The sequence below is a fragment of the Phyllostomus hastatus genome, unplaced genomic scaffold (genome assembly GCF_019186645.2).
Source record: "Phyllostomus hastatus isolate PE091 unplaced genomic scaffold, TTU_PhHast_1.1 phas_contig_449, whole genome shotgun sequence".
Taxonomy (NCBI): Eukaryota; Metazoa; Chordata; class Mammalia; order Chiroptera; family Phyllostomidae; genus Phyllostomus; species Phyllostomus hastatus.
The window spans coordinates 1,651,044-1,664,615 of record NW_025333882.1 but is presented as its reverse complement, the minus strand read 5'-3'; the positions used below and the strand labels follow the sequence as shown (position 1 = coordinate 1,664,615).

Below are 13,572 nucleotides of genomic sequence, written 5' to 3'. Positions count from 1 at the left end.
AAAAACTAAGTAGAACTGAAGTGAAAACAATTTTTAATCAAAATAAAAGCAGTAAGAAGAAAGGAGAAAGTTATGTGCAAAGGAGTTCCCATAAGACTACTAGCTGATTTCTTAAAAGAGACCTTTCAGGCAAGAAGGGGCTGGAAACAAGTATTACAAGTCATGAAAGGCAAAGGCCTACATCCAAGACTACTGTATCCAGCAAAGCTATCATTTAGAATGAAAGGGCAGATAAAGTGCTTCCCAGATAAGGTCAAACTAAAGAAGTTCATAATCACCAATCCCTTATGATATAAAATGTTAAAGGGACTTATCTAAGAAATAGAAGAAGACCAAAAACTATAAACAGTAAAATGACAACAAACTCACAGCTATCAACAACTGAACTTAAACACAAAAACAAAAACTAAGCAAACAACTATAACAGGAACAGAGTCATAGAAATGGACATCACATGGAGGGTTTTCAGTGGGGAAGGGGAGAAGAAGAATGGGGAGCATAGGTACAGAGAATAAGAAACACAATTGGTAGACATAAATAGATGGGGAGAGGTTGAGAATAGTATAGGAAACAGAGAAGTCAAAAACTTTATATGTACAATCCATGGACATGAACTAAGTGGGGGGAATGCTAGAGAGTTGGAGAGTACAAGGCAGCGGGAAGATAAGGGGAGAAAAATGAGGAAAACTATAACAATGTAATCAGTAAAATATAATTAAAAAGAATAATAAACTAGAGAGAATTAGTTTTTGCCATATAATATATATAATAAATACATGAAGTTTGATGTGCTCTTGATGAAAATATACACTTTATATAAAATACCCAAATGGAATTTCAGAAGTTTTTTATCTCAAAATAATTTGGGAGTGGAAGAATATGAAGTTATTATACTATATGATAGGAAAATGGTGACTTCTTAAAAATGTAAATTGTTTAAATAAACTTATTTTTAACCAAGCTTGTATTTATAATAAAAAGATAATCAATATCTTTCATAGACCCATACAAGCTGGAAAAACTAAAAGGAAAAATAAATCAGCAAAACCCTACTTATGAAATTTGCCCCTTTCTAAGGAAACCAAAAAACAGGCAAAACCCATCACAGCATTCCATATGCTTGAACCTGAGCTCATCTATTTCCACTTCTGATGATCAAAATGAAAAAACTTGTAAAACAATTTGCAAAAAAGCAAATCTGATATTAATTCACATGTGCAGACATGCTATGCTTTTCTCTGAATGCTTTCCCCATGTAGAGAACGTATCAGTCAATCATAATAGCCTGTCTCCATTTATATCACCACAGCCAAGATTTAGTTCAGTCTATTTGAGCCACCTACAAATGGACTCTTATCTCTTATGAACTGATTAATTTAAAAACAGGACTTTATTCTTTATAAAACTATGAAAATCAAATTTTGGAATCTGTTATTATTTATAATCAACTAGCAGAGAGCTATAACTATACAACCAGATTGATAATAATTAAATGTAAAAAATGCCAATTTTGGCCAAATGTAAATGCTTTCAAATATTAAGAAATTTGTCACCTGGCTGGTGTAGCTCAGTGGATTGAACACGGGCTGCGAACCAAAGTGTCGCAGGCTCAATTCCCAGTCAGGGTACATGCCTGGGTTGCAGGCCATGATCTCCAGCACATTGATATTTCTGTCTCTCTCTCTATCTCCCTCCCTTCCCTCTCTAAAAAATAAATAAATAAAATCTTAAAAAAAAAGATATTTGTCTTCATAGTGGCAAGTCTTAAATAGAAACCTGATTGATTTTTAATTTTGACATAGGATTAAATATATGAGACCAGAGTGACTAATATATGGTAAATTTTATTTATTCACATTTACTTGTATGAATTGATCTTATATTTTATAATTTTCAATTCCATAAAAATATTACATACATTTGAAAATTATTGTTATTTTTATTTATTTTTTAAAGATTTTATTTTTTTATTTTTTAAAGAGAGAAGGGAGAAAGAGAGAGAGAGAGAGAAACATCAATGTGCGGTTGCTGGGGGTCATGGCCTGCAACCCAGGCATGTACCCTGATTGGGAATTGAACCTGGGACACTTTGGTTCGCAGCCCGGGCTCAATCCACTGAGCTACGCCAGCCAGGGCAAATTATTGCTATTTATGTTCCCTTTTTGGCATTGTTGTTTTTGGTATTTGACACCCATTACTAAACAAGTCTTAGATTTTAAAAAATATTAAAATAGCTCTGATTTAATATTAGCATATTAAATTATAAAGGGAACTTGAGTAGTGAGGTGAATCAGGTTTAAAATTATAAGCTGTTGAAATGCTTTTATTTGGGTATTGTATGAGGAGCTATAAATACTTACCAATGACTGTGAGAAACTGTTAGCCACAACAAAGCCAGTGAATTCTGAGCCACATGTTCATATCTTCCTCAGTCAGCTTGCCTTGCATCCTAGACGGTTAGCATGCCTCCAGTACTGATGTGCAACTTAACCACCATCAGTAATCTGAATGCCTGCCTAGGGTGGGAGAAAGAATTGCCACAGGAAGGAAGTGTGATTCCTTCAAAAATAACATCTTTACATTTTGTTTGATATAGTTTTATTTTTTCAGTATCTACTGAGAGCATACTAATTGTCAAACACTAGATGAAATAGTATACAAATCTAATGGAGAGGAAGAAAGAGAGAGAGGTTTCTAGGAAGTGGGGTTTGTTCAATCATGTAATTGTTGAATACCATGATTATTTTATTTTAAAATCATCATTTCAAAGCATGAATATGTACAGTTTATTCATATCCCACTCATTTCTAAAAGAATTCTGACAACAATAAAATAAAATGTGAAAATGAGAAAAATACTTACAAATCTATCATGTAAAAACATCAAAGTAATTTCATATTTCTGATTTCCCATCTATTTCTTCTTCATAGATACTCAGAAATTTTGTGTAGCTGAAAAGTTTTTATATCTGTATTTCTCAATTAAGATTATAACTTAAGATTAAAAATAACTATATTTTCTATGAAATATTGTTAATATGCATTCATTTATAATCAATATGGATTTATATACTCTTCATTATTTTGTTATTAATTTAAAAAGCGAAAGAAATGAGACTGCAATTGCAGTGGAATAGGGATGTAGATGGTCTCATCCTTCCCCTCTCCAAACACAGGAAAATGAGGATGGGAGATACTATTTCAAAAAAGCTTTTGGAGAGGAATGGGGAGAACTGGAAGAAAGAAGGTGATGGGATTAGCCAAAGAACATATGCACATAACCCACAGGCAACAGTGTGATGATGGCCAGAGGAAAGGAGGGTGAGATGGTGGGGAGGTGAACTAAGTGTGTGTGCAGGGGTATGGAGGCATCTGTAATAATGTTAATAAAAATAAAGAAAAAAATAAAAAGAAAACCTTTTATTCCAGTGATGGCCAAGAGGCCAGAATGTAACCATGGTGGTTTAGAGAGAAAAAAAAAATGTTTCATAGGTATTCAGATTCTCACAGCTGTCTTTGGCCAGTGCTAAGAAACAAGTAAAAGGTAATAGATAGCTACCTGGTAACACAGGTTAGGGAACAAAAAAAGGTAGTCAGGACCTACCAGGCTGAAGGGCATACTGGAAGGGGTGTGAGGCAACCTTGTGCTTTCCTGATCTTTCTTGCCACTTTCCTCTGACAGACTATGGCTTCATCTTCCTCTCAAAGTTGCTACCCTTGCCTCTCTTGTCCTTACTGCTAGAACTCTCAAGTTAAATATACAGTTCTACAGTTTTTGTTTAAAATCTCTGAGCTAGCAGATAGCTTTTCAATAAACTCCTTATCTGCCTATTTCTGGCAGTTTCTTTCCTCCAGAAAAAAACATCCTAGCTTAAATCCTTTCAAACTTGTCACTTAAAGCATATTTTTATAAAGATTGAATATGGTAATGTATGTAAAGTGTCTGACATATAGCCATTCCTCAATCAATTTGTGATTAGAAGCTACCTTTTAGAAATTAGGCTCTGAGATGTTTTGCTGATATGATTATACAGGACTGGGCAAATGTAGGTTTATAGTTGTTTGTATGGAAAATAATACAATAATTAACAAACAATAATACAAGAATATTCTGTTTCATGTACTCACATCTGTAAACCTACTTTTGACCCATCCTGTATAATAGTGCATTTTGTACAATGTAAAGTAAGGTTTTAGATATGGACCAAAATGTATATTTTTCATACATTCTAGTTTCAGTGTAAAACTATTTGAATTATATAATAGTAAATTTTAAAAAATAAAATAATTATTTAGACTATTTGAGAGAACATGGTCCTAAAGTTGTACATTTGAGATCATTAAACTCACTCTTTGTAGAGAACTGCATCTGATCCTTAGCTACAGCAAAAAAGGAGTGAGCCACCAAAACTATAAAACATGGTTACTATAATGTAACAACAAAAATAAGCCAAGTGGTTTTGAAGAACAACTTTCAAAAATTTTATACTTTGTTAAATTTTACCATAAAAATGGCATTCAGGTGTATGTAGTTTTATTTATTTGTAAGAGTACTGGAATCTGAGATTTATTATTTTATTTTCATGAAAAACTTAAAATTAGAGAAGCAATTATGTTGAATGAATATGGCTGAAAGAACCAAAGGAAGTGAGATATATAAATAAAGAGTTACTATTTACAATCACTTAAGTTTTGATTTACAGAATTACTTTTTCCATGTCACTTTGTTTTAGTACCAAGCTTTCATTTTTTTCTTGTATCAGCTAATGACCTACTTTTAATACACTGAGTTATTAATTCAAAATTGTTTCTTGCTAGTCACTAAAACTCTTAATTTATATGTGACAGGAGCAATTTTTCCTTAGAGGACTTTAGTTGTGCTTATAAAGCTATTATTATCAAGCAAATGAAAAAGGATAAACTTTATCAAAGCCCTGAGCCAAAATCAGACATAGTCACTTTAAAAAAAAAGAAGTAGGAAACAAACCCATTTCAGCGTAAAAAGTGTTACTTGCTAGCAAAAATCTCAGCAGCAATAAATCAATATGAGAATCATTACCTCTGTTTCAGTAGGTCAATACATCTGTCAGTGTTTTTAATATTACTGTACTTTTAGCTGAGATCTTACCTTATGCCAAGTAATTATGGGCTGTAGTTCTCCTTGAGCATGACATGAAATGTCTATATTTTTTCCAACCTCCATGCTTGTAACCTGAGGTAGTTGAGTAAACTCTGGGAGAACTGTGGAAACAAAATAATGTCATGTCAATATCATTTTTGTCAATATATTCCAGCCAAGTCAAACTGTATAAATCTGGATACCATACTGGTTAGCAACACTCATTTTTAAAAAATCAATTACTTGGACATCTGAGAAAATAATAAACATCACACTAAGTGTAGTGGTAATTAAGGTACAGGTGAAATCAATAAAAAAGGAAGAGGAATAAACACAGTCTTACCATATTTATATTTATTTCTTCATCTAAGTAGTGGTTACAAGAATTTTCATTATCCTTTCTCAGTATCTTTTTGTAAGTCTGAAATAAAAATATATGGTAAAATAAAAAAATGTAATGCCAGCTAAGATAAAAAAGTCAATCTTAATTTTTTTCTAAAAAACACAAACTATATGACTCACTTAATACAAAATAGATAATTGGAATAGCCCAAAAATTATTAAGGAAATTAAATTCATAATTGTTTAAACTTCCCAAAAATAAATCTTCAAGAAAGAATTTAAAATATTAGTGAATAAATTAATACCAATTCTATACAATTTCATATAAAAAATAAGAGTGTATGTTTCTTAACTCTTTTGTGAAGGCTTACCCTAACATAAGAATCAGAGAGAGTCCCAAAAGAAAACTACAGACCAGTACCTCTCATAAACATAGACAAAAAAAAAATTAACAAAGCATTAGAAAGTAAAATTCATCAACATAAAAGGGTTTATAAGTCCATGACCATGTAGAGTTTATACAGATGCAAGATTGGTTCAGTATTTGAAAATCAGTTAATTGAATCTACCATACTAACATCTAAAGGACAAAAGTCACCTGGTAATACCAATTAATGTAAAAGTATTGGACTAAACTCAACACTCATTTATAATTAAATAAAAACTATCAGAAAAATAGAAATAGAATGCAATTTACACATTTGAAAATAAACAGAGAAAATACATACAACTTTCGACTTAATGGTGAAAACATAAATGCTTTTTCTCTCAGACAGCAAACAAGGCAAGGGTACCTGCGCTCTCATTCAACATATTGCTGGAATTTCTAGCCACTGTGATATGGTAAGAAAGGGCATAGAAAGCATATTAATCAGAAAAAAAAGCAAAACTCCCTATTTGCCGATTATATTATTTTCTATGTAGAAAATTCTAAAAAATCTACCAAAATATTTCTAAGTAAGGTCAGCAGGAGTGAAAGATATAAGAAAATATTTTAAAAATTAATTTGTGTATTCAAGTGATGAACATATGGACACAGAAATTTTAAAAACAATTTATAAGTATTCAAAGACATTAAAATACTTAGGTATAATTTAATAAAATGTATACAGCACATGTGTGCTGAAATCTACAAAATGCTGATGTGAGAAATCAAATAAAATGTGAATAAATGAAGAGACACTAACAGATCGAAAATCTCAAGAGAGCAAATGTTACAGGGTGCAGCCAAGAGGGGGGCCCCAAATATGGATTGGAATGGGGAACAGAACTCAAGGTGTTCGGGAAATATTAGGATGTCCTCACCCCTCCCCTGCACAGGTGTAGATTGGGGGAAGGGACAAATGGAGCAGGGCCATTTAGAGCTGTTTTGCATAGCAACAGCCTTGCAGCTAATCTCTGACATGCTCATTTAACATGTCTATAACCTTTAATTGGTTGCACAGATGTGTTAAATAGCTGTGGCCCTGCTCTGAGCCAGGGGGATGGAAGTAACTTCCCCCACAAGATGTAACTGGGAGGCAACTCTCCTGAGTTACAGCACCTGTGTGAGGGCTTGAAGATGATTGTCTCCATGCCATGGGGCCACGCCTGCACAGACTCACAACGGCAGCCCAATAAAGCTGGAAGGATATGAGAGTGCTGGCAAGTGTAGCCAGTTTTGGAAGGAGTTGGAAATGGGGCTGCAGAGGAAGATTGGCTCGGGGATTTAAATGGAGACGTAGCAGCCATTGAAGGGAGAACCATGTGGTTTTGGCAGAGTGGGGACTCCGAGGCCCTGGGAGGGAGAATCACCATGCGGCTTTAGCAGAGAACCACCACTTGGCTTTGGCAGGGTGGTGACCCCTCTCCTCACAGCCATTGAGGAGAGAGAACTATGTGGCTGTGGCAATAGAAAGGAGAGAGCCACGTGCTTCTGGCAGAGAGAGAGAGAGACTCGGCAGCCACTGGAGAGAGGACCACAGCCAGTGCAGGGGGAGAGAACCATGCGGCTTTGCCAGAGTGGGGATTCCCTCACCCCTGGAAGGAAGAACCACGCAGTTTTGGCAGAGTGGAGACTCCTGCGGCTATTGGGCAGGGAGAACCATGAGGCTTTGCCAGAGTGGGAACTCCCGCAGCTTTAGAAGGGGGAACCACTACCCGGCTTTACTAGAGATCCCAGCGACACAGCTGATGGTGCTGGGAACCAAGGGAGGCCTATCAGCCAAAACGGATCACTGGGAAGAACTGGGGGCTGCCTGAGCCTCAGACTTCTATTTCTTTTCCTGAAATATGGTACCCCAGAGAGGGTGAAACAGGGAAGGAAGGACTGTATGTGTTTGTGGGTGTTTTAAGGGACTTTGGGATTTTGATGAAGACATTAGGTCACTACTTTAAGTCTGTACAGCATTAAATAAACATTTCCTTTCCTTTTCATGAGTCTCTGGCTTTGAGAGATGTCTTTCCTCTGGTGGCAGACAATTGAGCCTGGTAGGGGTTTTTTTCAGTAATAGTATATTGCCCTTTGGCCCCCCTGTGTTCTGTAACACAAAGATAACATTTCTTCAAAAATTTGGTATTTATATCACAATTTCAGCAAGATTTGTTCTTTGGAGATATAGACAAGAGTTTCCTAAAGTTTATATGGGTATGCAAATGAACTGAAATGGCTAAACAATTTTGACAAAGAAGAACAAAGTGAGAGGAGTCAACATACAAAAGACTGAATACATAGCTGCAGCAATAAAGACTGTGTGCTATTGACAAATTGTGAGCGCAGACACACATATAAATGGAACAGAGTAAACAACTCAGTAATAAAACTACACAAACACTCCCAACTGATTTTGACAAAGGTGCAAAATAATTATATGGAGGCCTTTTATAAAGGCCTATTTATAAATAGTGCTGGGGCAATTGGATACTTCCAGACAAATATACAAACAAAAGATGACCTTTAACCTACGTAAGTCTCAATCCTTATACAAAAAAAAATTAACTCAAAAGGAACAACACACTTAAACATAAAATATAAAACTATCAAGCTTTTAGAAAAAAATATAGGAGATCATCCTTGGAATCTAGGGCCAAAAAAAGTATTCTTAGACTTTGTATCAAAAGCACAATCCATCAAAGAAAAAAATGATAAACCGGACTACATAAAAATTGAAAGCTATTTTGTTATGAAAGACCATGTTCAGAAAGTGAAGAGACAAGTTACAGACTAGGAGAAATAGTTGCAAACCACATACAAAAACAAAGGGTTACTGAGTCTTCTGATTTAACAAAGTGATCTTTAACATGTCAATACACAGCATCTATAAGAATCTCCAGATAATTATGCTGAAATAAAAAGCCAATCCCCAAAGCTACATACTATATAAATCTATGTATATGATGTTCTTGAAGTGACAAATTTATAGAAATAATGAAAAAATTAGTAGTTACCAAGTTTTTAGTGAGTGCTGAATCTGGAGGGAGTGAGAGTGGGAGGAAATCAAGCATGCCTCTGAAAAGAACAACATGAGGATCCCTGTAGCAATAAAAATTTTCTTGATCTTTACATGCTAATATTGTAATTATGATATTGTACTATAATTTTGAAATATGTTACCACTGGGGAAAATTGTATAAATGGTACACTGGATCTCTGTGTTGTTTCTAACAACCAAATGTGAATCAACAATTATCTCAAAATAAAAAGTTTCATTAAAATAAGTTAACTATGTGAACATGCCAGGGAATCACAAACATCAAACTCAGCTTAGTGACAAGTAGGTTGGAGTTGTAGATTGATAGAAAACAAGAGAATGAACAGTCTTTAAGCATATTTGTAATGTTTATTTCTCTGAGTACTGGGTATAAGTGCTTTCATCATGTCTTTCCTGATATCTTTTTTGTATCACTGCAATAAAAATATATGCTAACATCAACAATGCATTACTAAGATAAACAAATTCTGTTCTTAAATTGAATATTTTATTTTGTTTTATTAAAATACTTACTATGTGCTAAATTAAATATAACTTTGGGTTTGCTGAAACCAAAGCTTATAAATCCCTGACAATCATGGGGGGGCATTACATGAAGCCCAGTGGATCTATCAGGAAGTGATTCTTCTGATTCAACCAAGTGATTTTTAACATCTAATATAATATCATGACCGTGATTACCTGGTTTCCTGTATTTCCAACCACTTTCTCCTCTTGTCACAACAGCTACTCATTAGCATAAATTGTGTCATTACTTACAATTTATTAGAAATGTCTTGTGCCACACTCTAAAGCAAAATATTCCTCTCTCTACTGCTTTCTCATCTTCTCATTTTGACTTCAACTACACTCCAGAGAGCCCGCCTCTTCTTCCCTATTGATCAGCATCCTTCTAGTTTCACTCTTTTCCCTTTATGGGCAAGATCCCAAGTTTCATTACCTCTACCACTTTCCCTCCAGAATTCTTAGCTTCTTTACACCATTGTTCTTCTGTTCAATATACCTGCACTGTTTTCTTCTCACCTCTCCCCCTCCAAATGTCTGGAGAGGTTGTGCCTTGATTTCTTGGGGACAAATTGCCCTTGTCACTTCAGATCCCATTTAGCAATAACAGAAAAGACAAACAAACAAATAAACAAACCCTGAGCATTTACTACTCTTTTCAAGTCACCTACTTCATTTTTCAGCATGCCCTCCTCCTACAAAATCATGCATCTTCTACTTTACAAAGACAAGTTATCAGACTATGAAGTCTTCAAATTCCTATAACAGATGTATCTCTCTATATAACCATTTATAGCTCACCACCTCTCCTCATGTAAACTAAAGAAATACTGCTTCTCCTATTTTAAAGGCAAATTGCTTCACTGCATTTTCAAATCCCATTCATACTTGTCACCTGAGTGAGACTGAACCATTCCTTACTTTCTATTTCATCTTTCTGACTTCTTTCCTTCAGAAAAGCAGACACTTCACCACATTCTTCCATGTATCGGATCCATCTTCACTGTTATCTTTTACTGCTTCCCTTCATGAAATAAAAGTATATGCTAATGTCAAAAATGCATTACTAAGATAAACAATTTCTGTTCTTAAATTTGTTTACTGCTTCCCTTCATGAAAAAAAAAAACCTGAATAAAACCAGTCACTGCTCCTATATCCTTCATACCTTATGAGTGAAGGACATACCCTACATATTCACCAGGTTTCTAAAATTCTATTTTGTATTCTTTTTCAGATTTCAGCCATTCTTTGAAGATCTTTTCCTTTTTTAAGAAGTATAAACTTTAGAAATTTCTTTAAAGTAATGTTATAGCTCACAAGCACTCTCAGTTTACCTAAAATGTCTTTATTTAGCTCTCATCTGATTCGGACACTGGCCCCCAGTGTCTGCAACGTTATGGATGAGATAAAATAAATTCACATGGACTACTGAGTCCTGTGGAGGAAAATGGATGACTCAACTTCTCTCTCAAAGGTAGAGCAAGCCTCACAGTGCCTCTGCCACCCTCTCAAGAGGAGAGTGTCCCATCCTTGCCTTAACAAGCTTTCATTGGACTCAATTTACATAGGAATGCAGGGTGAATATGTAAAGCTCATTAATCATCATCAGACAGTAAGGATCAAACAATACATAATATACAAAGAACTATGAGGGCCTAATTTGAGTCAGGGTCAGATAGTTAAATGGCCATAAAACTTTTGGGGGAGCAAACTCACTTCTTGCTTGGACCCTTATCATTTAATTGAGAGTATTCTAAACAAAGCAGGTTTCACAGGATATTGCATATTCTTTCTTAGGCCTGATAATCCTAGGGAACCTTCTCTTTCCAGCACAGGGCTGAACCCACCTCCGGCATTGTTTCAGGCTTAAGACACTGTTTCAGGCTTAAGGCATTGTTGCAGGCTTAAGTCAGGCAGGGGAAGTAAGGCAGCCACAAGATTAGGAGACTTCTTGCATAGAGAATGAGGACTCAGGCTATGTCAAAGCCAAGGGGTGAGGGTCCATCACTCCTTTTCTGTAGCCCCCAAGTCCTTCCCTGGGCCCCCCACCGCCATGATCATGCTTGTCTTAGGTCATCCCTCCCTTGAGGAATCTTACCCATCATTGGCTAACTGCTCAAGCATTGGGGGCCAGGAAGGGTAAAGTAAAAGTAGCAGAGGTGGTGCCCCTGCCAGGGAGATAAGTTTTGTCTTCTTAGTGGCTTATGGTCCAAAGATCACTCACTCAGCCTTAGCCATGGCGGGGTTGGGGGGGGTGGTTACAGCTCCTGAAACCAGGCAGGGCAGTTCCCAACACTCATCCTTGAAAAAATTTTTTTTTAAGATTTTTTTATTTATTTTATTTTTAGAGGGGGAAGGGAGGGAAGGAGGGGAGAGAGAGAGAGAGAGAGAGAGAGAGAGAGAGAGAGAGAGAGAGAGAGAGAGACATCAATGTGTGGTTGCTGGGGGTTATGGCCTGCAACCCAGGAATGTACCCTGGCTGGGAATCGAACCTGGGACACTTTGGTTCACAGCCCGCGCTCAATCCACTGAGCTACGCCAGCCAGGGTGAAAAATTTTATGGTTATATAATACTAGATGTACAGCTATATTTCTTAAAACACTCAGTGACTTGATTCCAACATCTTGTGACTTAAGCATTCATCAATAGATGAACGGGTAAAGAGGCTCTGGAATACATACAATGACGTATTATTCAGTCATTAAAAAGAAAGGAAATCCTACCATTTACAATAACACAGATAGAACTTGAAGACATTATGCTAAGTGAAATAGGCCATACAGATAAGACAAATACTATGTGATCTCACTTATATATGAAATCTTTTAAAAAGCCAACAAATTTCTAGAAAAGAGGATCAGATTTATCATTACCAGAAGCAGGGGTGGGAAGGGAGATAGGAAGTAGGTGGTCAAGGGGTAAGAACTTCCAGTGGTAAAATAAATAAATACTGGGGATATTAGTTAGGTAGGACAAGAGTCTCAAGGTCTAGGCAGTTCTTTCTAAATGCTATACTTGCTAAATGCTAAAATGGAGCACAGTGTTTTTTTAGATGCAGCTGCAGTCAGGTGAGCTTGTAGTCAACTGCAAAGAAGAAATACAAACAAAAGAATTAAAAGGCTGAGTCTATGCAGTATAGTCTTTCCAGTGTCCTCATCATGATCTACCTTAATTATAATAGTAAAATTCCCACCCAGAGAAAGAAATGTCTGCCTTTATGAACATGTGACATATGTAATAGCATGCATCATTAATGTGCAAATTCTGAAGCAACATGTAATTACATAACAAAATATTGTATATAATCAATGGCTAAACCTCCCTGCAAGAGACAGAACTTTGGATCTCAATCTGTCTCATTTACTTGTTGCAAGAAAATAAAACTACTTAATGACAACCACATGTCATTCTTGAATAGAATACTCAAGCAGTAACTACCATGAGAGACTGGTTACAGGAATTCGACGTACTACATGACGATTATAGTTAGCACTGTTGTAATATATAAAGAGAAGTTATAAAGAGGGGAAATCCTAAGAATTCTCATCACAAGGAGAATTTGTTGTTTGCTTCTTTTTATTGTATGTATGTGAGATAATGGATGTTAACTAACCATATTTTGGTAATCGTTTCACAATATGTAAGTAAATCAAACCATCATTCTGTACATCTTATATTTACATGTTGATGTATTTTAATTTATTTTGCAATAATATTGAAAACAAAAGAGGCATTCCCTCCAGGATATGTAAATGCAATCACAACATGATTTATCTTTGAGTTTTACAGTCAGCAAGACACTTTTTTTACTTGTAATGGACTGACAATTTGACATTTATATTGACCTTGATGATGATGTGTTGCATGGTCAATTCTCAAAGTGCTAGAAGAGAGAACTTTATGCTGACCATTTTGAAGGAGCTGCCCTCCTAAAAAGGGAGTGGAGGAGTAGTTTGTATTGCATTTGTACAGCTCAATGAGCTGAAAGCTATTCCCACAATACACAATTGTCCTGGGTAAAAGTTGGAATCTGTCTTTTGGGAAACCCTTGATGTCATGGAATAGTGTGATGACTCACTCCCTACTATTGTATCTAGAAAATGTGGCAGCACTCTTGGTTGTCCTCCAATCCCCCC

General features: G+C 35.6%; 1 protein-coding gene across 1 annotated transcript in view; it reads right to left on the bottom strand.

Annotated features, from left to right (window-relative positions):
• The window catches only part of PXDNL (peroxidasin like), a 116,613-nt gene extending 106,194 nt beyond the window's left edge, over window positions 1-10,419 (bottom strand). The window contains 1 exon segment of the mRNA XM_045845033.1: window positions 10,323-10,419. Coding sequence (XP_045700989.1) covers window positions 10,323-10,419 — 97 coding nt within the window.
• Window positions 10,420-13,572: the final 3,153 nt, after the last annotated feature.